This window comes from Solanum stenotomum, chromosome 12 (genome assembly GCF_019186545.1).
Source record: "Solanum stenotomum isolate F172 chromosome 12, ASM1918654v1, whole genome shotgun sequence".
NCBI classification, from domain to species: domain Eukaryota; kingdom Viridiplantae; phylum Streptophyta; class Magnoliopsida; order Solanales; family Solanaceae; genus Solanum; species Solanum stenotomum.
Window position 1 is genome coordinate 27189687 of NC_064293.1, and position 26589 is coordinate 27216275.

General features: G+C 35.1%; 3 protein-coding genes across 3 annotated transcripts; 2 read left to right on the forward strand and 1 right to left on the reverse strand.

Moving 5' to 3' along the window:
* Positions 1 to 1106: 1106 nt before the first annotated feature.
* On the reverse strand, positions 1107 to 4373 carry LOC125848464 (probable methyltransferase At1g29790). The gene is made up of 2 exons (XM_049528327.1): positions 3104 to 4373; positions 1107 to 1448 (listed from the first exon to the last, which is right to left on the reverse strand). Exon 1 carries the CDS (start codon positions 4236 to 4238, stop codon positions 3117 to 3119), a length of 1122 nt encoding a protein of 373 aa, XP_049384284.1. The 5' UTR covers positions 4239 to 4373; the 3' UTR covers positions 1107 to 1448; positions 3104 to 3116.
* A 1433-nt stretch (positions 4374 to 5806) lies between these two features.
* Positions 5807 to 14203, forward strand: LOC125849061 (uncharacterized). The gene is made up of 7 exons (XM_049529059.1): positions 5807 to 5972; positions 6642 to 6707; positions 6815 to 6864; positions 6965 to 7029; positions 13620 to 13711; positions 13817 to 13888; positions 13991 to 14203. Exons 1-7 carry the CDS (start codon positions 5970 to 5972, stop codon positions 14027 to 14029), a joined length of 387 nt encoding a protein of 128 aa, XP_049385016.1. The 5' UTR covers positions 5807 to 5969; the 3' UTR covers positions 14030 to 14203.
* Positions 14204 to 18344: 4141 nt separating this feature from the next.
* On the forward strand, positions 18345 to 26479 carry LOC125848998 (two-pore potassium channel 3-like). Its single transcript, XM_049528970.1, has 2 exons — positions 18345 to 19584; positions 26292 to 26479. Exons 1-2 carry the CDS (start codon positions 18458 to 18460, stop codon positions 26437 to 26439), a joined length of 1275 nt encoding a protein of 424 aa, XP_049384927.1. The 5' UTR covers positions 18345 to 18457; the 3' UTR covers positions 26440 to 26479.
* The last annotated feature ends 110 nt before the right edge of the window (positions 26480 to 26589 follow it).

The following is a 26589-nucleotide window of genomic DNA, read 5'->3' on the forward strand; positions in this document are numbered from 1 at the left end:
AAAATACTTCGAATGAAGGTTCAATTTTCATTTTTTTTTTGAAATTATAAAGGTTCAAATTTATTCCATTGATTTTTTTAAATATTGGATTTGTTGCACTTGAGCTGAGGGTCCTTCGGAAACAACTCATCTATTTCTACTAGGTAATTGTAAAGTTTGCGTACATTTGATCCTCTCAAACCTCACTTGTGGAGATTCACTGGATATGTTGTTTGTGTTGTTTATCCCTTTGAAATTGATTATAATTTAAAAATTATGCCTTTTCATTTGGGTCATAGCTTTGTCAGGGTAAACAACAACGATATATCCAGTGAAATAGTCTAGGGAGAGTAGAATGTACGTAGGCCTTACCACTACCTCATGAAGATAGAGAGACTGTTTTTGAAAACTCCTCGGCTCAAGAGCTCTGGGTCAAGGGCAAGTATAAGGCAAGTTACTAAGGTAGCTAACCTTTTTTATTTTATAATCTGCCGCTAAATAAGATTAATAACGATCAACTTAACAACAAATTATGCATGAAATTTATTGCTAATTCCAATATCTTTATAGAAAATTAACTTGGGGAAGAAAAATGAAAGCTCAAATAATAAATTTGAAGGGAAAATCTAAAAAAATACTTCCATACTACATGAATTATCCTAGTTTTACACATTACATTTTGGGGTCATTTGTCTCTTGGTTTAGCAAACCATCATTATATTTGATTTTAAAACGATTGCCTCAAGGGCTTAACTCAATTGGCAAAGGTTGAGGCTCCTTAGAGACTTGAATCACAGGTTTGAGTAATGCATGAGACGCGAACTAAGTCTGATATTTAAATAAAGAAGGGTCGATGCAAGTATATTATTTCTGAATTTCAAAGAATATAGTTGATCATAATGGTTGGTTCCAAACAGATTTCTCAATCATTAATAAAGTTATTATTCTAACTTTTAGTGCAGCTTTTCATTACTTGTCACAGTACAGAAAACAAAGTTAAGAAATGGATATTAAAGCAGAAAAGCATTAATCAATACTAGTTGAAATAATTGAATGAAGCAAAGAACTCAGCAATATCCAATTGTCACAGTAGCAACAATCACTCTTTATAGGTGACAGAGGGAATTGCAAGTTCTTTTTCACTTTCCTGCATTATCTTTACATTTATAATAATCACTTTTAAACTTGCAGCTCTGTTATCTCTACTAGATTTTCCACTTGTATAGTTTCGAAATCAGTAAAGATTACACCAAAACTGACAAATGAATGAAGGGAAATAACTATCTATTAGAGCAGCTACTGTTGTTTGCTGTAAACTGTATTTCTGTGGTGCATAAAGCTTTCTATTGTTTGGATCATTCTCACCCCAAATGCAGACTAATCGCATTTCTCCACCTTGAGAAGAAGAGAATATCTTGACACAACATAGCATTTGGCATCAAATGATCATTCAAATCTAGCAGTGATATCTGCAAAATAACAACAGCAAAAGCTGAAATTTTAAAACAACCTAGAAAAGGATGGAGAAAGATAATCTACTTGAGCAACTTTCAGAAGGATTCAATTCCGATCAAATTATTATAAATAACGACTTGTGTTATAACAGTTCAATCAATGTTAATTGGCTGTGCTGTTATCAATCAGATTTGCCAACGAAGTGCATAGCATGCAGTTGGCATACAAGCTAGTCGGGAAACGTAACCCCGCGTGACAGTTATACGTGGAGAATTTGTCAATGATCATTCAGGATGGCCTTCATTAAGGGTCTTAATGATCACTTTGAGTTGTATAATTCATAGGACACCAATTGCAGGAAGGTACTGTGTTTAATTAAATGGAATCCATCTCTAAATGGATTTAATTTTTGGATGGAAAAAGTCAAGTGCTTTAGACATGCACCATTTTGTCTGCCTTCTAAGATAAAAAACTCTTCATCTAAGAATCAGTTTTGGAGAATGAAGATCATCAATTGACTCTAAAATCTATTGGTTACTACTAACATGCATACAAATTGCCGATATAAGTATAAAGAGGTAATGGCTAGATTTGGGAGCTAATTGATGAATCTTATCGCCTATAGAAATAATTTATAGATGAAAACAGACTTTGAACCCTCAAAACATCTGAAAATACTATGTTCATGCCACATGGCTTCTTGTTGACATAAAATTTACAATGTTAAGGGAAGTTAACATTTTGGCAGATACAGGACCCTTATAAATTAGGTACCAAAAGCGTAATTGGATCAGCAAATGATGTAAACCTCTACTTGAGTTAAGGGGCTGGACATAACGGACAAGTGAGGGATCTGTTATTGAGAATCACATTTAAGAGGATGATCTCAAGAGAATAGGGCACTAGGAAACTAGCTGGATTCTGGAATGACAAGAGCGTAAATTAATAGAACAGCAAATGTAGATATCACCGCAGCACTTTGGACCAATACGGAGCTCGGACAAAACGGAGACATAGTACAAACCTGAAATATTTCACTTCAAGCAACCAATCTCCCCATCTAAGGCTAACTGCATCGGAAATGCACTAGAGAGGTAGCAGTTCTTACTGAAAAAAAGGCTTTTACTATGAAGGATCTCTACTTAATGGATAATCAAGTGTATCTAGAAACAAATCTGTAGCAGGCTCATCTTAAAACAACTAAAAACTGGATAATTAAGGAAGTTGGGTAGCCTCGGAAAGTATGAAGAATACAACATTATTTACTTTGGATCAACTAAAGCTCCACAAGCCATGGTCTTCTCTTTCAATTTCAAGCTACAATTGTTATTAAAACAAAAGGGTGAGCAGGAATGAAGCAAAAAACAATAATTTCTCCTTGCAAATACAAAATGTGAACCGGTAAAGGTGCATATTTACTACAAATGTTACATTTGCAGTAGATAATAAAGACAGAAAGCTTTGAACTAGCATTACTTGGACATATTTTAGCTTCTCAATGTCAAGCTAGGAGATTTTGATTATGTCTATTGGTGCTTTCATTAGTTAAGTGCCAAGCCAAAAGTAATAGGAGTACTAAACTACTTGAGATCTATCACTACCAGCAATATTTTTAATCCATCCACTAAAACAATATGTGATCTAATTTTCAGAGAGACTATGAGGTTACCTGGACTAGATGCTCATCTCGAAATTGGCTTCTGAAGAAGAGCTGTCAAATAAACTTCCCCATTCTTTACACCACTAGCATCATTCTTATTTGCCACTGCCCACTTCACCTTCTTGTAGTTCAATTTCCAGATCAAAGGTTGAAAAACCTTCTCAAGATCTGTTCTTTTACTAAAGAAATGGTCCAACCAGAGGTATCCACCAGCCCTCAACACTCTATCAACATCAAAAAGCAAGAACTCCATCATGGTCACTGGAATCCACCTATTCACAGCATGGCCACATCTTACAAGATCCAGCACCCCATCAAACACTGGAAGCCTCTGCTGCAAAGGCACATGTAAAGGCACCAATCCCCTAAGTGCCACAGTCTCACTATAAGGGGCACCGAGATTCATTGTTGTAGTCACAACAGTTACATTATGCAGCTTCATTTGTGCAGCAAAAGTTCCTGTACCACCACCAATATCAAGTGCCAGCCTAATAACACTCTTTGAGGTCTTAGTGAGCTGAAGAAACTGTGGAATTGGGAGATCTAGATCTGACTTAAAATCCAAGAATCTTGATTGCTCAACTTTCATATCAAATCCCAAGTTGGGATTAGACTGAGACAAACAAGAAAAGCTCTTACAACTGTAATTATTCCACAACAAGGCCTTTTCAGGGATAATAGAAAAAGGGGTTTTAGGCAGAGAAGTAGGGATACTAGAAGGGGTTCTTGAAAAACAGCGCCTCCTTGGAAGAGGGTGACACCCTCTAAGTATAAGAGACTCAGCTACTGAAGAATCTGAGGGGCAAAGACTAAAGGGTGTGTAGCTCATGTACTGATGAAGCAAATCAGGATTGTCTTTACAAGAAGAAGCAATAGGTGATAAATGAGTGTAAAGAAGGAGATCAGAAGGGATGGTAACTGGAGAGTTCTTAGCTTTAGCAGATGGAGGAGCTGGAGGCTGGAGGCGCGTGAGGTGGTTAATGGTGGCGCGTATGGTCTGAAGCTGATGCAGAAGGTGGTCAGGAACAGGTGGAGCAACAGGGGGCTTGGATTGGATATTGGAAGAGAGATGATACAAAGAAAGAATGTTGGTAGCCACCATAGCTACCAAAAGAAGCAAATTTAGACCCATTGTGAATCCCATTTTTGTGGCTCCTGCAAAATTTTCTTGATTGCTGATACACTTTAGAGAGTGTAAAAGCTCAAGAAAAGCATAAAGTTTTGTGCTTTATGTTGCTTCTACTACTATTACTACCGACTGAGAGAGAGTTGAGAGAGTTCAAATATTTGTATTTTAGATCTAAGAAGAAAGACATCTTTTTGATGTCTAAATTTCAGGGTGATTTTTCTTTTACTTAGTAATAAATGTATGTGAATGTTTTGTTTGATCTGAGATGTGAGTGGGCAGTAGCTATGGCTACGTATTCTCAGTTCATTTTTACTTGTCATATTTATTCTTTTAAAATTAAATTGAAACGTGATAAACAAAAGACGAAGAAGTGAGTAATATTTTACTTGTTCATGTGTTTTGATGAAATCTTAGATGTGTTGTGTTATTATAAAATGATCAAGTTGGAGTTTTGGAGGCATGTGAACATGGGATCCTTTTGATTTCTAGTCTACATTATTGCTTGCTGTTTTCATTTTGGTTTTTAAATCAAATTATGCATGAATTATAATCACTAAATTATTACAGTTTGAATGTTAGTTAGCATTTTCAGTTTGATTAGAAAGATAATAGAAATTAAATGAATTTAGTAACTCAAAGAACAAGACAAATAACTTTCTATAAAAAATTAATTACACTTTCAATAAGTATAAATAAAACATATGTGTTACAAAATGAAACCAATCAAGAAATGTAAAATAAAGAGAGAAAGAACCTTTTCCCCCCTAGTTATTCAAGTCTTCTAGTGTACTATATGAGTTTTTATATCTGTATACTCGTTTGGTAGGCGGTATTAAATAAAATAGTCTATGAATTAAAATTTAGTCCATCTAATATATTGTTCGGTTACTTTATTTTATTTAATCTATGAATTTCTTATACACCATATTTGGTCTTATTTTATCCCTATGAAATGAAGGGAATAACTAATCCAAGATTTGTTAAACCTTGAATAAGAACCCTAAAGGAGGTGAGACACGTAATATTAAAAAATTAAGATCATAAAGGAAGGTGAACACAATGATGAAGAGTAGTATGAATGAACATGAAACATCCACATAAATAAATATATTTCAGTACAATTTTTTTATAAAATAAAATAAAAATTGAAACCAATTTATTATGTTTGCTTGGAAATTACTTTATATTCAATATTTAACTAACCAAGTTCAATTTGAGTTCCAACTAAACTATAATTTATATCATTCAATCACATTTGATTCAATTATCAATTAAATTTATTAGTAATTTTATTTTTTTGATTGTGCACATTGAAAAATTAACTTTGACATTAAATTTAAGATAAATATATAGAAAAATTGATCATAACAAAGCAAATTTTTTACACTACATTAAATTTTACTTATGTAACTAGTATATCAAAACAATAGACCACTTTGGGTAACTCATTGGTTTAGGCTTGGAACATTCATGTTGGAGGTTTCAAGTTTGAAATTCCTTATCAGCGAAAGCAAGAATTTTACTTGTGCGCACCCAAAAAATAGCAGCCGCGGGATCGAAATAGATTGTCAAATAATAATTTAAAGTCTACTTTACTAAACGAACCCGATACGCACATAACAAGTGCCGAGAGAGGTTAAAAGAACTGCGTCTTTTAAACGCTGTGTGTCCCTTTTCTTTCTTCTTCTTTGCCAATATTTACCCTTTTTCTGCAACTCAGTGCTCAAATTCGTTACTTCCCAGAAGATGGTAATCTCACATACCCTGCATATTTCTATATGTTTTCTGAATCAATTTTGGATGAATGTCAATTTTAGCGTTGTAATCTTGAAAAACTATTTCTTCTTTTTTAGGGTTGTTAATTCCAAAAATGGTTACTTTTCTTTGTTTTTCTTACTGGGAATTTTTGTTCCATTCTTGTATTTCTACTGTTTTGAGTTCTGATTTTTTTGGGTATTCATCTGAAAGTTGGTAACTTTAACTTTTTTTGCCATCTGAAATTTGAGAGCTTTTTCGGACAAAGGGAATAAGGGAGACTGGCAGTGAATATGTGTTGGGAGCAGTGCCTTTGTGTAGCTTGGAATTGCATTTTTCTTTGTATTTGTTTTGGGTTTTGGCCTATGTTGCTCCACTCTTCGAAAACGTGGGTGTCGGATCCTCCAAATGTAGTCTATTTTAAGAGTATCTGATACGGGTGAGGCATCATTTTTGGAGAGTCCGAGCAACATAGGTTTAGGCTGAATGCATAAAGATTTTGTTTATGGACTTCTAAATTAGCTTTATCAAATCTAGAGAAGTTAATTTTAGTTGGAGTATTGTTAGAAACTTAGAATAAGTGGTCAATTTTGAAGCTTGAAATGAAACTGTGATATGGTTTTTGAGAGATTGATTCATTTTCTTTTTTTGCAATTACTGTAGGCTGACCCAGAATTGGAAGCTATCAGGCAAAGGAGAATGCAGGAGCTCATGGCTCAACAGGGCGTGGTATATAATTGTCTCTGTATCTATACTTTATGTTTTTGATGTTCAGTTTTACCTTGTCAAGCTTTGAACTTCACAATATCTTCACTAATTCTTTTTTGGGCAAATAGGGAACTCAGCAAAACACTGACCAGCAGAAATCCCAAGATGATGCTAAAAGGTTTGTTTTTGTATAGCTCATTTGGTCAAAATTTTGTTTTTATTAGTAATATATTAGTTCTTTCAACATTTGATATCCACTATGGAAGTGATTGATGTAGGGAGGCTGATGAGCGAAGGCAAATGATGCTTACTCAGATTCTCACTTCTGAAGCAAGGGCCAGAGGTAGGTGCATGTTGTGTGAATTATTTTCCAAAAGTTTGATGTCTTAATTTTTACGAATTGTGAACTCTACAATGATTGATGTCAAAATGTTGTCATTGTTAGTAATATTAGTTTAATTTTACATTTATATTTAAAAACCAATTTCTTTGAAGTTAATTACACTCTGTTTTAACGAATAAAACATTTTCTTATTTTTGATGGGTAGAAGTAACATCGAGCACGACTTCCAATTCAGCTGCAGAGTTTATTGCTTTAGACATTTGACCTTGTAACTAGAACATATATGATGCAATCAAACACCATACTGTCTCTTAGTCCATGTGAATAGGATCCGACGTTTTCAAAGGCATCTCTAAGGTGTGGCTTTAGGTTTGCCTCGAGGCAAAGATAATAGGCATCATAAAGTTGTCTTGGGGAATAAGGGAAATTAGAGAGGACCCCTTCACGCATACTCTTCTGGGGTTTATGCCTAGGCATCAAGCATAGAGGTGCATTTCATTAGCTCTTTATGAAGGTCTTAGCTTTTGGGACCTATTTTAGTTGCTGGTCTTTTTTTTTGAGAAAGTTAACATTTTATAGACAAGATACACCAATAGTGTTTTCTAGTAGTAGTTACATCTGGGATTTACAGTAAACAAAACCAAAGAAGTCTACCACCTATATCCCTCCTAAACTATCTAGAAACTGAGTAATATCCTCCACCTTTTTGGGGAGTACATAGTTACACCAAAAAAAAAAGGTTATAAGACAATTCAACTTCAGACTTTGGAAAGGGATGCTCTTGTTTTCAAAACATCTTTGGTTCCTCTCCCTCCATATTGTCCACCAGATGCAAACAGGGACAATCTTCCATCTCTCTTTGTGGTCGGACAAATTTCCTTCTCTATTCCTTCTCTTTGCTGGTCTTTTGAATTGACTCGACGTCGTTAAGTTAATTTTAAAAATCTTTTCCATGAGGATGTGGCCTAGTGGTCAATGATGTGGGTGAAGCACCATGAGGTCTTAGGTTTAGTTCCCAGTCGAGACAAACACTCGGTGATTTCTTCCCCATATGTTCTAGCCTTGATGGACAAAGTTACTTGGTACCTGTTGTTGTTAGGAGGTGGGAGGTGCCAGGTATCCCATGGAATTAGTTGAGGTGCGTGCAAGGTGGCCCGGAGACTGCGGTTATCAAGGAAAAAAATCTTTTCCAGTGATGCAACTTATCTAGGTCTCCTAGAAGGGTCAAACTAAGCTCACACAATTGGTATATCTTCTCAACACCCAACATTTATGCACTGACTTAAGTTCATGTCTCACATCAATTTTATTCTAGTACTTGTATGTGATTCTTTTATAAATTTAAGTTCATCAAAAGATTTGAAGGCATCTACTTCAAGTCTTAGGGCGCATTCTTCACCTACGGAAGAGTAAAATTCATATCGTTCGCCTATTTCACCTGTGAAACATTGGGGTCATGAATTTTCGATGCAGGGAGTGTATATAATGTTGAAAAAGTTTTATTGACCATTCACATATTTCTCAAATACATTTACCGTTTGAAGCTAGAGTGAAGAAATAAGGATAACATTTCCTTACCAGGTAAATTAAGTACAATAGTACTTGCCAACATAACTTTGAAAGAATACTACAACATGAAGTTTAACTTGACCTTCTGCACATCATCCACTAAGCTCTCAAAACATCTGGAGTTGCCTTCCTTCCAAATTGTCCACCAAATGCAAGACAGACAATTCTCCATCTACTCCCATTCTTTGCATGTGATCCTATTCCTTCCCAACTACTGAGAGCTTCTGAAATCTTACCTGGCATAGACCAGGATATTCCTTTCAGGTTTAATATAATACTCCATAACTGAGATGTGAGTGGACAATGCAAGAAGAGATGGTTGACTGTCTCTGTTGTTTCTTTACGCAGGAAGCATCTTGAATACAACGGAAGCCCTCTGTTCACCAAATTGTCCAGAGTATGGGCAACTTCTTTTGTAGCTACTTTATGGGGGACTTTTGCCTTCCAAATTTGTTTCCATGGCCAGTAGGCTAACTGTTGATTGGGTTGTGTCAACAGTTTGTATGCTGCATTGACCCTGAATAGGTCTTTGGTGTTGCCTTGCCCAAAGTTCATCTTCACTTGTTTGTAACCAAGAAAATTGTTCAAGTGTTTAGAAGAAGTCAGTCGCCCTCTAAACTTCCCAGTCATTGATTTCTCTTTTAAACTTGATATTCCAACCTTTGAGTGTGCACATATCTGCTACTGTCTTCTGCTGATCACTAACTAAGTTGAAAATATCTTGTCATACCAATTCCAATTTTCCAACCACATGTCAATTGTTTTTTTTTTTTTTGAAACTGGTAAGGTTGTATTCTTCAGCATTAAGGGCATGCTGGCCACCACCAAAAAGTGTCAATTACAAACTTCCTATCAAATCTACAATTTGATCTATATCTACTATACACAACTGGTTACACCAAAAAAGTAGAGATACTATACAATTCCATTTGACCTTGTGTATGGAATTGGATCTATTGTCGAAACATCTACTGGTCCTTTCCTTCCAAACTGACCACCATATACATGATGGTATTAACCTCCACCATCTCTTCTGGCTCTTGGTACCTCCTCTCCTTACCCAACTCTTCAACACGTTTGATGTACGTTCTGGCATTGTCCAATTCAGATTTGAGATGCTAAGGAACAAATTCCAGATTTGAGCAGTGTAATTACAGTGCAAGAAGAGGTGGCTGTTAGTTTCACTTGTCAAATTGCATAAAAAACACCTAGGGACCAGCTGTCTACCCTTCTTCTGAAGTACTTCTTGTGTTAAACAAGCTCTCTTTATCACTAGCCAAGTGAAGCATTTCACTTTTGTAGGAATATCCCCCTTCAAAAATAGTTCCAGAGGTGTTTTGGTGAACAGAGGGCTTCATGCCAAAAATAACTTTCATGTCTCAACGTTCGAATAATTTTATAAATGGAATGTTTGGGGTGTCCAACCAATCTGCATCTACCAATAACAACATATACTTTATTTCTTGGCTAGTTAGTTTGTCCGACGATTAAATGTGATGGTCAAGATGCTTCTTTTTTTTCTTGTACATTCCAATGGTTTCCAGACAATCTTGAATCTCTTCGATGGTTGGCGTTATCTCACCATCCCCAAATCGAAAGACCATTCTTTCACTATCCCAGAATCGAGTAATGACTTCAATGAACTCGGGCCAAACTTGAAGCTTCATTATTGAAGAAAGGTTGCCCATGTGAATTGAAACTTCCCTCTTTTGGTACCCATTGAGGTTGTCCCACCAAAAACGAAGGAGGTTTGGAGTCTTGGTGATCATGTTGAAACTTAGAAATCTTCTAGTCATCTACAAAAAACACAAAGGATTAGAAAATCCCCCCAAATCCATGTGCACAACAAATTGTCAAACGACGCTTACATCTTCAAACAGATAAACATGAACGTCTGTTTGGGCCGGGGGCTCTTTGGACACAAGATGGTCTTTCTACTGGGCCTAACAGGTGTACCAAAAGAGGGAAGTTTCTATTCATATGCGCAACCTTCCTTCAATAATGAAGCTTCAAGTTTGGCCCGAGTTCATTGAAGGCATTACTCGGTTTTGGAATAGTGAAAGAATGGTCTTTCGATTTGGGAATGTTGAGATAACGCCAACCACCGAATAGATTCTATATTGTTTGAAAACCATTGGAATGTGCAAGAAAAGAAAGAAACATCCTGACCATCACATTTTATTGCCATGCAAGCAAACTAGCCAAGAAATTAAGGATATGTTGTTATTGGTAGATGCAGATTGGTTAGATACTCCAAACATTCTATTTATAAAATTCTTCGAACGTTTGGGACATGAAAGTTATTTTGGGGAGTTTCACAATCATTCCACTTGGAGTCAAACTCGAGCCTTGGCATTCTCTATATGCCTTTTGGGAACCATAGTATTTCCTCGTGACAAGGAAAATGAAATTAATTCTCGAATCGTCAAGACTGCACATGCTATCTTTTGTGGTATTGGTAAGACAGAACAAGATAAAAAGTATTTCAATCTGGCTCCGGTCATTCTAGTTTGACATTTATCGATCATTAAGTCGACGTAAAAACGGACATCGATTCTTTCAAGGATGTAACATTCTGCTTCAATGGTGGATGTCTAAACACATGGTTAAAAGAGGAGAACCTAAAGTACATGATTTGGCCAAAGCAAGAAGGGTTGGATGACCTTGACCACCACAAACTTAGTCTAAGTGTCCAAAACTTCAAGATTCAGAAAACAAGAGAAGCATGAGCTCAAGTCCTTTACGATGTAAGGGAAGATAATGTTCGATGACTTTATATCGGAAAGAATAGCAATTCGAGGATCCCATTGCCCTTTTCTGATTCTTGTGGGTATTAGAGGGATTCGACCATATAATCCTAGTAGAGAATGCGACAGAAAGCAAATCATACCCTTTGATGTGATAAGGTGCCACGTGCTAAAGAGATCCTCAAAGAATGGGCCCGGCGTGTCAATTTGAAAGGAAGTATGGCTACAGAGGGGTATAAGAAATGACTAAAGGAGGACTTGGTACACTCATTTCGGGATCGTGTAGAGATCGTCAAATCGAGGATGTCCAAGTGAGACTCCAAATTTAGGCCCATCATTTTCAACAATAATGGGATAAAAGAGAACAAGAATTTCAGCGTAGTGAATAAGAGTTCCAACAAAGGAAATACGAGAGTCAAAGAGTTTTGGCTTTCGTAACACAAAAGTTAACCAATTCAAGAGCATGTCTAGTGCGTTTGGACTGAGCCTGGATAGTCAACTTGCCACTCTCCAATATGTGCCGATGTCCGATAAAGCCCTGTTCGCCAAATAACCAACAAATACCTCATTCGAGACGAAGTGGAGAAAAAGGAGGAGCAAGACCTTCTACTTTTTAGTTATCTATTTTGCCCTGCATGGGATTGTTTTCCATTGTATTTGTAGTTTTTTCCTTTCCCTAAAAGATGTATCCCCCTGTTGTTTTGCTTTGTAATGGCTTGCTTAATTATCTATGGATCTTATTTTTTGGGGTGCAATGGTTTGTTTTCAAATGGCGCAATACATCGTTAGGCCTACCCTTGGCACAAAAGGGTCACATATCTGCTTAGGACACGTAATAACTGTTTGTGTGAATATGTTGATTTGAATGAGGACATTCTAGCCCACCCTTTTCAAAAAATCCCCGTAAATACAAAAAGCAAGTCACTATCCAAAGTTCGACCAAAATACCCTTTGAGTCTTGAGATTCTCAATCAAAACTGATTTCTATCACCAAATCTTAAAGCCTTGTTGTATCATCTCAAGAAAGGTTGAACTTACTGCTGAGATGGAAAGAAATCAAGGTATTGAAGTTGAGCAGACTGAAGAGGAATTGTTGATGGAACTGTACCAAATCAATTAGGAGATTTGGGAAGTTGAGAGGTGGACTTGGCTAACGCGATCATGTTGCGATGGATGCAAAGATTGAAATCGCAAAAGGGAAGTTGGCTGATAGCCATAACTTTGATGAAGAAGAATGACAGGACCCTCGAGATAAGGAAGTTGCGTGAGGAATACCCCTTTCTTATGGAAGAGGTTAATGTTGTTGAAGAGAATAACCCTGAAGTTGTTGTGGAAAAACCCAAAAGGGGAATTGATGATACGACCCTTTTGTTAGGGCGACTCAAAGAAGGGGACGAAAAGATCGCCCTCCAAGTGTACTTTCGGGACTATGACCTGGGTCCCAAAATCATTTCACGTGCCACCATTTATCAAACTCTTTGTGCCATGGGCACCCTACATCCTGTCAAAGGATCTACTTCCAGGATTGAACCCAAAGATGCGAAACACTCTTCTGATCTTGTAAATCTGTTGTGTTGTTCTGGCATAGTCCACTCACTTCTGAGATGTGAAGAAACATGGACCAAAATTTTGGTTGTGAAGGGGCAGCGTAAAAATAGGTGACTGTTAGTCTCCCCTGTCATCTCACATAAAGAGCACCAAGGGAGTATGATCTTTTATTTCTTTCTCAATGCTTCATGTGTCAGGCAGGGCTTCCTCACAAACCAACCAACTAAAGCATTTAACTTAAATGGGCTTGGCCTATTCGTTAGTGTCTTGTATAACCCCAGACATTCTGTCTCTTGAGATTGTTAAACATCTTCACATGAACACTTGTAGATTTTACCTTGTAAAAGATTAACTGCTCTTGGATAACTGTGGTCTAATGATATAGTGTAATAGTTCTTGACAAATGAAATTGGTTATTGGCCCTTATTTTGTTGACTGTAGGCATTCTATATAGTTGATCAATTGCTCTAGTTGGCAAGGATTATAACCAGAATAATTGGTGGTGTTTGCTGTTCTAATTTTTTAGTTTATTAGGCCTTTCTTGCTTTGACACCACAATGAAGCATATCTAGGTTTTCTCAGTCTCTCATTTTATTAGCAGTTATATAAGTGTGAGACCTCAAAATTACTGCACTTTCTGCAAGTCCCTACTAAAGTTTGGCCTCTATTTTCTTCTTATCACTTATTTATAACATGTGGTTTGGATTTCAATTTTGTATGCGCCAGTTGCTCGAATTGCTCTTGTGAAGCCTGACAAGGCCAGAGGAGTTGAAGATGTTATACTCCGAGCTGCTCAATATGGTCAGATCACAGAGAAGGTAAGTTTTGTTTCTTCTTTTCCTTCTTTCCTTTAATCATTTCCTTCTATCTGATTAGTTATGGTGGCCTCACTGCCTTGGTTGGGATTATATTTGCATTTGCAGGTTTCCGAGCAGAAACTGATAGAATTACTTGAACAAATCAACACCCAAACTACTAAGCAAACAAAAGTAACTGTAAGTCGCTCTTCTGCTCAACGCCTCAACCTTTTGATCATCCTTCTTATTTATTAAGCCGAGCCTGAATCTTCTTGCATGCTTGTTCTAATCACTTCTCAGATCCAGAGGCGTCGCAATGTTCTTGAGGACGACGATTGAGTGATTCAGCGTATGGCAGGCATGATAATATAGTGCTTTATTTTGTATTTATATGAGACACTTGATTGTGGTGTGTATTGTAATACTCACAAACTTTGTCAAACTCTTGAGTATTGAATGTTCATCTATCAGTTTGGTACGGTTTTAAAAGAATTTGATATTCATTTTTCGAAATGTTATGGTTTGGATTTTTACTTTTCGATTTCGATTTGTGCCGTTCATTAACTTGGGTAGTACTCTTTAAAGTTATATTTTATCAACTAAGCACTGTGCTTAAAATGTTAATGATTGGATGTACATAAGTGGATAGAGGTAATTAATGTCATTTCATGGATCTATTGGCTTATTAGGCAATGATTTTGAAATGTCTTTTGGTTCAGTATTTATTTGTACTAGAGAATCAATAGGCTGTCATCTTCACTATTGATTGGATTTCATTCATCACTTTATAAACTGTATATGGGATGTGGGCCAAAGAGTTTCCTACACCTCTATTTCATCATCACCTATCACACCCAGCCATCCCCCACTAGGCCCCTCCATCTATTTTATTGTATTATTATTATTATTATTATATGATGAGGTCTTGGTTGGATACTTGGATTTAAGAAATAAATAGTTGACTCATTTCTCTCATAAAGATTAAAAAAAAAACATTCTGGATATTTGACATCTTTCTGTTGGATCTATATCAATTACGTTTTGTTTATCAAGAGTTAAATTATATAAACTTTGATTAATAATAAGATGCATTTTTTCACCATATTGATATGAGAAAAATTGCAATTTACTAAATTTTAATTTTAGAATATTAAATTAATTTGATTCAATTTTTCTTCAAATACTAACTTTCAATATTTTGAAAAATTCAAAAGTATTACTCCATTAATTGTCATGATATATTGGGTATGTGAATATATACAATTCAATTCTGAAACCTCCTTAAAGAGGACATCATGATGGCTTTTTTACTATATCAATTATTAGTAAATTTGGCACGACAAAGAAAAGATTTCATTAGATTACGAGGTAATTTTTAATATAATATCCAAGTAATTAAAATATTTATCATTATTCATATGTTTGAAAACATTCAAGAAACAAAGTTCATTATTCCAAACACGTTTTGTAGGGGCCCTAATTAGTGTTCTATCTGTCCTAAATCATGGTTCATAGTGTGAGAATCAAAATATTTAATTTTTAATGTTAATTTAGAAATATATCCTTTAAATTTTAAATAATATTTATATATTTAAAAATTATAAATCAACATAATTAATAATTTGAAAAGTTTATAATTAAAAGAAAAATTAGTTGACTCTTGATAACACATTCACATAAATGAAGTGAATGGAGTATAAAACATTCATACGCATCACCAAATATTAGGACATACATAACACATATTATTGATTTATAGTAAGTTTTGTTTTATTCAACATAAAATATATTTGACGTATGTGTTTTGATATTGTCAGAGAGTTGACATTTATTAAAACAAGCCAATCACAATATATGTTACTTTAATTAGAAAACTTGCATTATTATTAAACTAACTAGTCTATTTTTTGCACCATTTAAGTCTTAACTTATTCTTTTGACAGTTAAATTATGCCAATATCTTAAGTTCAATTAATGATTTAAATAATGAGAACCAAGTATTTTAAATCTTTCACCTAAACACTGATGAAGAGTTGATCATGTGGTTCAATCATCGGTGTAAAATTAGGTCATGAAATATGATCACTCAATCGAATTCGTTCAATTTCGTATGAGTTAAAAATAGTTGTCATTTAATTTAAACTTCGTTTGTCTCATTTTATGTGGCATCCTTACTTTTTTTAGTTCGTCTCAAAAGGAATGTTACCTTACTATAATTTTAAAAAAAAAATTTAAAATTCTCATTTTACCCTTAATGAAATGATTTACAACCTCATAAATATCTAAAGATTGTTTTAGACCTCTATTATTTTTAAAAAATGCTCTGTATTGTTTCAATTTTCATACTAGTTGTCATGTTTTCTTCCTCTTCTTTTCATAAATACTTTAATTTTCATACTAGTTGTTGGTAGAATGGTAAGTGCCCCTTTATTCTTAATCAAGAGGTCTCTGGTTTGAGTCCCCTCGGGAACATAGTCCCTTTTATTAGCGCTCCCCCAGTGTGGGACTTTCCGGCTCGAATTCGAGCTCTAGTTTTAATATCGGATACCGGATTTGAATCAAAGATTCAATGTGGATATCAGACATACTCTACACTCCTCACTTGTGAAATTTGTCTGTGGAAAACATTGTTAAAATATTTAATATAGTTTTATACTATTATTTAGCCTATTTTGATTCAGATATCTTAGTCAAAATATTTTAAAAAATAAAATAAGATTGAATAATACAAATAGCTAAAATCCAAGAAGAGAGAGTGACTTTGGTGACCATATAATATTACGTGTGTTTTAACCATAAATAAATTATACGTGTGTTTTAACCATAAATAGATAATATATAAATAAATATATATATATATTACGTGTCTTGTAAAGTTTGAGGAAGGATCATCTGTAATGGGAAAAATGAAAAAAGTATGGCCACAAAACATATGACTGAATCAAAAGTACTACACAAGGCCGTGTTTGGCTGCCAAAAATAATTATATATTCATCAGACGTTCGATATTTGCATTGAAACCTGATTAATTCAAATTCACATTGAATAAAGCCCTATTCGAGAGTAGAGCGCCTATGCAAATATTAAAAAGTTGTTATATTGATCTTAAAAGATTAGTTAGATCTTTATAAAATAACTTCATATCATCGCAAAGATTTAAGCATGAACTTAAAGTCATATCTTTATGTCAGTTTCATCAATTTATGAGGAAAATGAAGTAAGGTTTCAAAAAATGAAATAAGTAGTACATTCCTTGAAGTTGACAGTTCAAAGGGATGTGCTTAGCATTACAACAGGCATGTGTTGAGTTAATTGTTATATACGTGAATTTATGAACTTTTTATAAAATTAAGTGTTTTATGTATATATTTGTTAAAATTAGAATGATATTATCTTTTGATACACTCATATTTCAAAAAAAATAAAATTGTCTATGTACGATTGACAAATGAGAGGGTATTGAGAATGGTTGGTAAATGATGAGGTGACATGTTATGTGATATTCATCTCACAAAAAATGTAAGATCACATGGAATGCTACCTAATTGATCATGATTGAAGGTGTTAACGATCTCAAAACAATTTTAAGCTAGTTATATAACAGTTAAAAGTATATTAAATATAAATAATATTTAAATGGTGAAGAGTCTTATCCTTTTATTTATTTTTAATCAATTGAAATTCAAAATCCAGGTCAATCCGACTCATTTAGTCATTATCATTAGCAGTCAAATAGGTTTTAACTATTGTCTCGTTTTGAATACCTATATATATATATATATATATATATATAATCTCTCTCTTTATTTATGTGTCACTCTCTATTTGAGATATTGTATCTTTCAGAAACAATTACCATGAAGGATAAAATAGAAAAATAATAGTAATTATTTTTATTTTGAATTTTTTAAATAATAATAATTTGAAATAACTATTTTTAGAAATCACGATTGATAATTTCAGATAAAGAAAGTATATTCGTGCACATTCTCATATACCCCCTTCGTATAAAATTATCAGACATGTTCTTTTCTACACATATCTTTAGAAAATATTAATTAGAAGCTTTATTTTTACATGTTAAGATATAGTCTCTCTTCATTAAACTTCTACTCTATTGTTAACCAAAAAAAGAAAAATATTTATTGAGGTGTTTGTAATCTTTTAGAACAATCACTATTAAGGATAAAATAGAAAAAAAATCATTAATTTTGTCTTGAGCTTCCAAGACAACAAACAATTTCATACTTATTCTGTCTCAAATTATCTATCGTGATTTCTACAAATAATTATTGCAATACATAATTCATTCCTAATTTATACATATATCAGTTATAGAAATTTTATAAATTGTCAACCAAATGTCGTATCAATTTTACATATCAATAACATATTTTCTATCTATCTACTAAACATATCATATAAGTTATCCAAAACTTAATACATGTATTAATAATTTCTTATCCAGCTACAAAACGATCCCATAATTTATTTATAAAATTCAAGTCAAGCACTATTGATTAACGCTACAAACTTTCAATATAGGATAATACATAGTACTATGATTAATTAACACTAATCTATCCATTAATTAATGTTATTCTTTATTTTGTAGCCAAACAAGTCCTTTTCCTGTTTCTCTTCTTTCGTCTGTTCCATTCCGTAAGCCCAGAAAATTTGTGTCACGTGAAAACCATAATTTCAAGAACTGTCTCCCAGTTTCTGGTATTCCGACCGGCCAATTAGCTGTTTTCCGGCGAGACCCAAATGGAGAAAGAGCCACTCCTTCCTTCTTATCTCAGCCCCAAAGCATCACCTTACACATACCCATCTCCTATTTCCCTCTGCCCTTTACCGGAACACAATGAAATTTCAATCCCTCCAGTTTCTGTCCCTCTTACCCCTTCTGAACTCAAAGAACGGATTATATTTGGACCCGCTGAAGCTTCTGCAACTGCTATTGATGCTTTGACCTTGAACTTAACATCTCCAGACCATCCTGCTTCTTCATCTTCAACAAATCTTGAAACAGCTGATAATCAGAATTCTTGGTTGATTGACCCAAATTACCCTTCTTGGACGAAGAGTAATCTTCATAGGTCTAAAACAGCACCAGCAATGGCTGTTATAAATGATTTTGAACATTCACCTGTTTCTAAGCCACCCCAATTTGGGAAAATTTCAATTGTTGGACAAGGGGTTGCGCTTTTGATACTTTACTTGGCACTTGGGGTGGCGATATATTCCTTTTTTAAGGATCATTTTAAAGCTACTGAGACTCACCCCATTGTTGATGCTTTGTATTTTTGTATTGTTACTATGTGTACTATTGGTTATGGTGATATAACTCCTGATAGTACGCCTACTAAGTTGTTCTCTATCTTGTTTGTGCTTGTGGGGTTTGGTTTTATCGATATTTTGCTTAGTGGGATGGTTAGTTATGTGCTTGATTTGCAAGAGAACTACTTGTTAAGGAGTATTAAAAGTGGGAAATCACATGATGCTAGGTCTTATATAATTGATGTGAAGAAGGGGAGGATGAGGATAAGAATGAAGGTGGCACTGGCATTGGGTGTTGTGGTTCTTTGTATTGGGGTTGGGGTTGCTGTTATGCATTTTGTTGAGAAGCTTGGGTGGATAGATGCATTTTATTTGTCAGTTATGTCCGTTACCACTGTCGGGTATGGTGATAGGGCATTCCAATCAATGACCGGTCGTATCTTTGCATCCGTTTGGTTGCTTGTGTCTACACTTGCAGTTGCTCGAGCCTTTCTCTACTTAGCTGAGGCCAGAATAGATAAACGTCATCGGAAAATGGCAAAATGGGTGCTTGATCAGGATATGACTGTTGCACAATTTCTTGCTGCTGATATCGATAATAATGGATTCGTGAGGTAAAAGTTTTCAATTCCTTTTGAAGTTAATGCTATTTATCTTACAATAGTTCCATTAATTTTAACTCTATTTGCTGATACTTTCCATAGTCACACTCAAGGAATCTGTGGATGTGATATATGCTTGGGCTTTGCATTTGAATTTTGTGTCGTATATATTTGTCCTTAGACTTTAGTTGTTAGCGTCTGTTGGAACCTGAGCTTTGCAGCAAACATGTTAGTCAGGCTTAAACATATAGCTCTTCTAGAATATTAACTTGCGGATGAGTCCATACATTCAATTGATTTGGCAGAAACCACAATTCCTGACAGGTTTTGGTTCTCGTGGAATTAACATATATGAATTGTTCTCCTTTTCCCCTTAATTTTGTAACGGAAAGAGCGAATGAAGTAGCTATGTGTGGATGCAACAGGAACCTATTTTTTTAAAACTTGAATGCATTTCAGGTTTTATGGCTGATATGCTTTCTTGTCTACCATCACACTTAGGGTACTGGATCCAGGGGGTAGTACAATAGATGAACTCTCTCTCACATTCAAGAAATGGTAGGGCAGTTCGCTGTTCAAACCAGCTGAAACAGGAAACTAGTCAATGTTGAGAGAGGGTAGTGGTTCATTAGAATCAAGCAGTAGAGTATATATTATCTTCTTTCCAAGTAAGAGAGAATGCTTCAACATCGACGGAACAAATGAAATAGTGGATGATCATGTTAAGCTTTTATCTCTAAGGATTTACTCCTCCCGTCCATCTTTACTTGTCCACTATACTAAAAATAGTTGTCCAACAATACTTGTCCAATTTAGAAAATCAAGAGATAATTTATCCATCAGTGTCTATTTTATCCTTTCTATTAAATACTATTCAATATCTAATACATTTCTCAAAGCATTAAATTTGATATATTCAACCCCTATATTTATTATTTCTTAAGGTGTGTGCCAAGTCAATAGTGTACAACTATTGTTGGACAGAGGGAGTATTTGTTAGCGAAGCACATGCCACAGAGCTGGTATTCTTAAGTGCAGATTTCTTTCCTCTAATGATTTGCTGTGTTTGTTCTCAGCATGCTTTTTCAGAAGGTTCTTAATAAGCATAACTGAATAAAATTGATCATTAAAGAGACACTAGATTTTGATGTGAGTTGTGGTAACCTGGCAAGCTTATCTCGTTGATAGTGCTTGATCCACATTGTAGCAAGATATTATTGAAGTGAAGCTTAGTAAACACGTGTATAAGACCGTGTTAGATCTACAGTCATTACAAATGGTTGCTTGAACCGTGAAATTGTCAGTTGTTTTTTTATTGATTTGTGAAATTGCCAGTACTTGCCAGCCAAGATCCTGTCTGGCTTAATTTATCCACATTTGTCCATTTGGAAATAGCCTAGCTTGAAAATGCATAATTACCTAGGCAAAATGTAACTGCCTTTAACCTAATTAAGAGAAAATGCAAGTACAAATCACATAGAGATGATGAAGTTTACTTTGGTGCACCTCCAATTTCTGTTTATTTTGTTCGTTTGCACTTAAAGTGACCACGCTGGACAAAATACATCATTGTTTCTAACCCTGGTCATTTAAGTTTCACACTTCCACAACTTGTTTGTACTGTATGAATGGAAAACATTACTTGTTGTCAACCTCCTTTGCATCAATGCTTCAACAGTTCAAATCTTCATTTGGATATTCGGTTGGTATTTGTCCTCATTTTTACAGCTTCTCGGAGACATGCTAGCCCGGTGAATTTAGCATTAGAAGTTTTATTTTTTTATTATGAATTTAGCATAAAGAAGTAACTAGAACTTGAAGAAATTGAAAGCATGTTCATTGTTAAGTTTAGGTGCAAAAATAAGGTATCAATTGCAACCATTGTACTTGTAAATGTACTAGATTTTAGTTAACAATTAGGGAAATTTTAGCTTTTCCATTCCATTAATAGAGCAAAAAATGCTAGAATGTAGTTTTGGTTTGATTTCTGTCTGCAGTTACTTTCAATCTTTAGACTTGATTTAGTCTTAGTTAGGAAGGCGTCTAAATTCATAGATATCTTTTTAGAAAATCTAAGGTCTACACTCTACACATCCTTTAAGCTCCCCAAAATTTGTAGATAGTTACTGGTGGTTAATGACTCTTTAACCTTTAAAGTTCTTTCAGTTTATGACATGCACTTGTATGAGTTGCATAATTTTATCGCTTCGGAAGTTCAAATTTCATTCCCTTCTCTCCTTTTTTTGATTGGTAATGTAATAAACACATTACCAATTAAAACAAAGTATTGATGTAAGCACACATTAAGGGAATGCTGAGAATTACTCTACTTTGTATTCACCGCATCTTCTTGATAAAAAGGGAATGCTGAGAATGAGTACATCTAAAAAGAGAGCTTTACAGTGTGTAAAGAACTGAGAAAGTCAACCATGGCTCCCAGCTCTAAATACATTGCCTTATCGCTCCAAAATTATGCAAAAATAGACACTTCAGTTTATGATCAACTACATTTTCCTTTTGGTCTTCAAAAACTCTAGTACTTCTTTCCTTCCATATGAACCACCATGCTTTAGCTGGGTAGTCCTTCATAGTTGAGTTTCAATATGATGGAGTCAGGGGAAGAAAACAGAGGGAGAACTGTTAGGAAGTCTCAACAACCAAAAGAATTCTTCAATTTCCTAATCATTGTGGTTTCTTCTGAAAGGGATAAATCACCCAGTTTGACTTGAAAACATCAATAGAAGAGTTTGGAACAGTAGTGCCTCTTCTCAGTTTTTGTAGCACCACGTTTCTTATGTTTTTATCCAGTTATAGTAATGCACACATTCATCTTTCATCAGTAGCTAGATTATATATTTTACTTTTCTCAGGATGAAATAAAACTCATTCCATTCCAGAGTACGTTGATCTACAATCCGCTCAAAAGAGGCACCAAGCTAGGAAGATAGGAGGATAACCCATAACATCCAGGTCGGGGTGGCCCAGTGGTTTGGGCTTGGGACTTCCATGTTGGAGGTCTCAAGTTCGAAACCCCTTGCCAGCGAAAGCAAGGGGTTTGCCTTCTGGGTCGAGCTCGTCGCACCGGGCTTGCCTAGTGCGGGTTACCTCTCCTATGTGGTTTGCGAGCTATTGCATAGGAGCGGGGGTTTTACCCTGTGTGCACCCAAAGGGTAGCGGCTGCGGGTTTCCCTTGTCATCAAAAAAAAAAAAAAAAACATCCAGAGAAAAAAGAATTAGTCCAAAAAGCTTACCATCATTTTGAGTACAACCCTTGTTAGAAAGTTGTTTTGGGTTAGAATTATGCACGCACCTATAGAGTGGCTGCTAGCCTGTCTCTTGTTAGATCACTGTCTGGTTCCACAAGGAACACGTATGCTGTTATTTTGTCCCTAAGGGCCCAGGCGCGTAACATCTGTTTTATAGCATGATATATTGGAATATCATTTGATGAATTAAGTCTTTGGACATGTACAAAGATAAATACCTTGGAATAATAGGTATAAGGTGTAAATTGTTAGGAAACCCTTAATGATAGTAATAAGACAATAGAAAGTCAAAAAAGATTTAGTGAATCCATCTAGTAGACGTGCATTAATTGTTGGGGAGGAGCATATCGTCGATATCTAGAATATTAAGAAAGACTACTGATTTAAAATAAAAAAATTATAACTCAAAACTAGAGAGATTCACCTCACAAAATTCACTCACAAAGAAGTTTTCACAAAGTTTTCCCAATACTGAATTTCCTCACAAAATACTCATTATTCGGCTGTCTCCTCGAAGTGCATGTTTTCACATTCTCCTTCAACACCAAAAAATCTATACCCAACATAAAGAAATCAATGCTTTCGTACCATTGTCTCTGAGACTGCTTTGATCCATACAAGTATTTCTTCTTCAATTAATCAGAGTCTCCTTTTCCTTCAACTTCTAATCCGTCTAGTTTTTTCATATAAATTTGTTTCTCAAGTTCGCTATGTTAGAAAGTTGTCATAACATCAAACTGCTCTAATTCCATGTCATCCATAGTCATCGCACCCCTTTTTACCCATGACAACCAAAACAAGCAAGATCTAATAGAGTTACGCCTCACAACATGTGATATATTATCATTAATTCAAAACTATGTATCTGAATATAGCACCTTTCAAATTATTCTTACCTTGTAATTTGCATCTTCAACCCTTGAAATTCCATCCTTTTTGGCTTAATACGTACGACTAGCCTCTCAACTTGCACATAAATCTCTTTTATACACCTTATCTTTGTGAGAAACCTTATGCACCCCTTATATATCTGTGAAATCATGTGGTATTAGATATGGATATATAATTTAAAAAATATATCCGTATCTAATGCCACATGATTTCACCACGTGGTTGGCGTGTTTTCCTTAAAAGCTCTTGCGCATGAAGAGCAAAAAATTAATATGATCTGAGAGAAATTTGATGGTCCAGATTAAATCAAATGATTTGATGGTCCAGATTAGATCAAATGATTCGACGGTCTAGGCCTTCTTCTTTTTTCATTTCCTTAACTTTTTCCTTTTTAGTCTTCATTGCCTTTACATTGTCTTCTTCATCAGAGCACAACTGCAAGCTACAGAAATTTTAGAAAAACAGTCTTTAAGTTGTGTTCTTCATCAGAAACTATTCTCTCCTCCATCTCCAAGCCCAAGTGCTCTGTGCTAGTTTGGATCCTTGGCTTCTGCTAATTTCATATCAGAAGCATCTTCTATTTTTCTTTTGGTTTTTTTTTTTTGCTTGTTTTTTCTCTAATCTCCACTGAATGTCAGCTAAGAATAGCAGATACTTAATTTTGAAATTGCTTGTTGAGGTTATATCTTAAAATTCTTGGAGCATTGTTCAGTAAAACTTACGTAACATCGCTAAGCTAACAACTTAAATGTGCTTCTTGTCTGAGGTCTGAGTCCTTTTGAATACTCGCAAACTCTCATATCTTTGATAAAGGTTGACATGCTTATCCTTATTTACCTTCATGGGGTTATTCTGATCCCGCTAGCTTATGAACAAATCAACTACCTGGATCAGTTATTCGCACAACAGCCCTAGCAATGGTTATAGCAGTAGTGTTAGTTATAAGTTTAGTTTTGGTTGTAGTAAACGTGATCTAGTTATTTACTGGATGAGTGTCTTTTATTTTGCTGCTCTTAGTTTGAGACTATTTAGGACTTCAGGATCCATATTCCAGGTTCCAGGATATGCAGACTGATTTTTGACCTGTGGCCAAGTAAAAAAGTTCCAGTAACCTAACCACTTGATATATACTGAACTTGATCTCTTGTCAAGTAATACTTGAATAGATAGTTCATGAATCATTTTACCTACTATTCGAGCAAATAGGTAACCACATTCTAAAGGTCTGTAATATTCTTCATGCTCATTACTCGATCAATTTTGGCAGATATCCACTGACGCATTTCAGATTCACGTTTAGGTCTCCCCTTGTCCATGGAATCCTAGTAACTTTATTTAGTTTAAAGTATTTAAGATCCGTGGAAAAGGGAAACTTTTATATGTTATATGGACACTCTGCAGAGAGAGGAACAACAGATGTTTTGAAGGGAAAAAAAGACCCTATTCTGTATGTGAATCCAGGTGTATAGAAAAGTTAGATTGTTGTTGTAGGGGAGATTTCGTAAATAGCACATACTTTGGACTTGTTAGACCCTTAAATACTTTAGTGGAGGACAAGTCCTTGCTATTTCTGTGCATTTTGTTGGATACCTACTTGGTACTGTTTATGAAAAAAATACCTTATGATATAAAAAATATTTAGTTGCATCTCCTGTCCTCGGAGTGGCCTTTCATGTCTAAAGTAAATACAGAGTTTCTGAGACCTACAAATCCAGACTATTCTTTGTTGATTCAAGTGAGTTGTAAGAGATCTTTGTTTTTGCTTTTCTCGTCTCTTGAATTAAACTGGAACGTTCAAATCTTCAATTTTAACTTGGAATTGTAAAATTATCTGAATCCTATTTTCCAGCGACTGTCATGAACATTTGTGCGAGTTTATTTTGTTCATGATTTTTGCGCCTTTCTGGGGAGCTGGTAGCTTGAAATCTGCTTGTCTAACCCTATATTGAGAGCATAGCGAGTGTGTACCTCTATATAATTGTAAGGATTACACTAACAGTGTGACCTTGTGGTCAATTAGATGGATGCAAACCTTGGAGACAGGGTTCAAGTCCCAGCAGAGATAAAAGACACTAGGTGATTTTTCCCATTTACCTAAGCCTTAGTAGGTAGAGTTACTTGGTACTTGTGCTGGTGGGAAGTAGAAAATTTAAATATGTAACAGTATCTGGTTTAACTCGCTTGTTGGGAAGCTGAATGAGTCAAGGGGTTTATAGACTGAACCTGATCTATTATCTTTAGGTGATCTTATTCTTTTTTCACTATATGGGTCGCAGCTTATATGCCGTAGAGGTTCGTTTGTACGTCATCTTTCACCCTCCCTCCAGGCTCCAAGGCACAACAATGTTATCCTATTTCTGCAGTTTGTTGGTTAAACTACTCGTTCTTTGTTTGATCAACTATCGTAATTGTTTCTAGCTTAATGTTTTCGCTAGTATAACTTGATTATTGAACTGTACCTACTGCAAGTTTGCACATACGCGTAGGTGAAAAATATGGCTATGCCTGCTTTTGCATTAGGACATGTGATGTTGATTTTGCATCTTATATATGGTTTTGCAGTAAATCAGAATATGTGATATACAAACTGAAAGAAATGGGGAAGATCACAGAGAAAGATGTAATGCTGATTTGCAAACAGTTTGAACGGCTGGACAGTGGCAACTGTGGAAGGATTACTCTCGGCGATCTAATGGAACACCACCATTAAACGTCGAATTTGATGCCTTCCTATTGGACATTAGGGAGAGGAAAAAAAAACAGAAAAACAGAGCTGTAGCAGCATCTAGGATTGGCAACTGGACAGGGCTTGTCTAAATGTGGCCTGCTGGAAAGTTGAGTTCCCTAAGGGTGCTCCAAT

Excerpts from the sequence above, each read along its gene's own strand:
- LOC125848464 (XM_049528327.1), bottom strand. The coding sequence starts at position 4,238 with ATGGGATTCACAATGGGTCTAAATTTGCTTCTTTTGGTAGCTATGGTG.
- LOC125849061 (XM_049529059.1), top strand. Across the intron at positions 13,712-13,816 it reads ATGGTCAGATCACAGAGAAG|GTTTCCGAGCAGAAACTGAT; the intron begins GTAAGTTTTGTT and ends TTGCATTTGCAG. Across the intron at positions 13,889-13,990 it reads CTAAGCAAACAAAAGTAACT|ATCCAGAGGCGTCGCAATGT; the intron begins GTAAGTCGCTCT and ends ATCACTTCTCAG.
- LOC125848998 (XM_049528970.1), top strand. The coding sequence starts at position 18,458 with ATGGAGAAAGAGCCACTCCTTCCTTCTTATCTCAGCCCCAAAGCATCA. Across the intron at positions 19,585-26,291 it reads GATAATAATGGATTCGTGAG|TAAATCAGAATATGTGATAT; the intron begins GTAAAAGTTTTC and ends ATGGTTTTGCAG.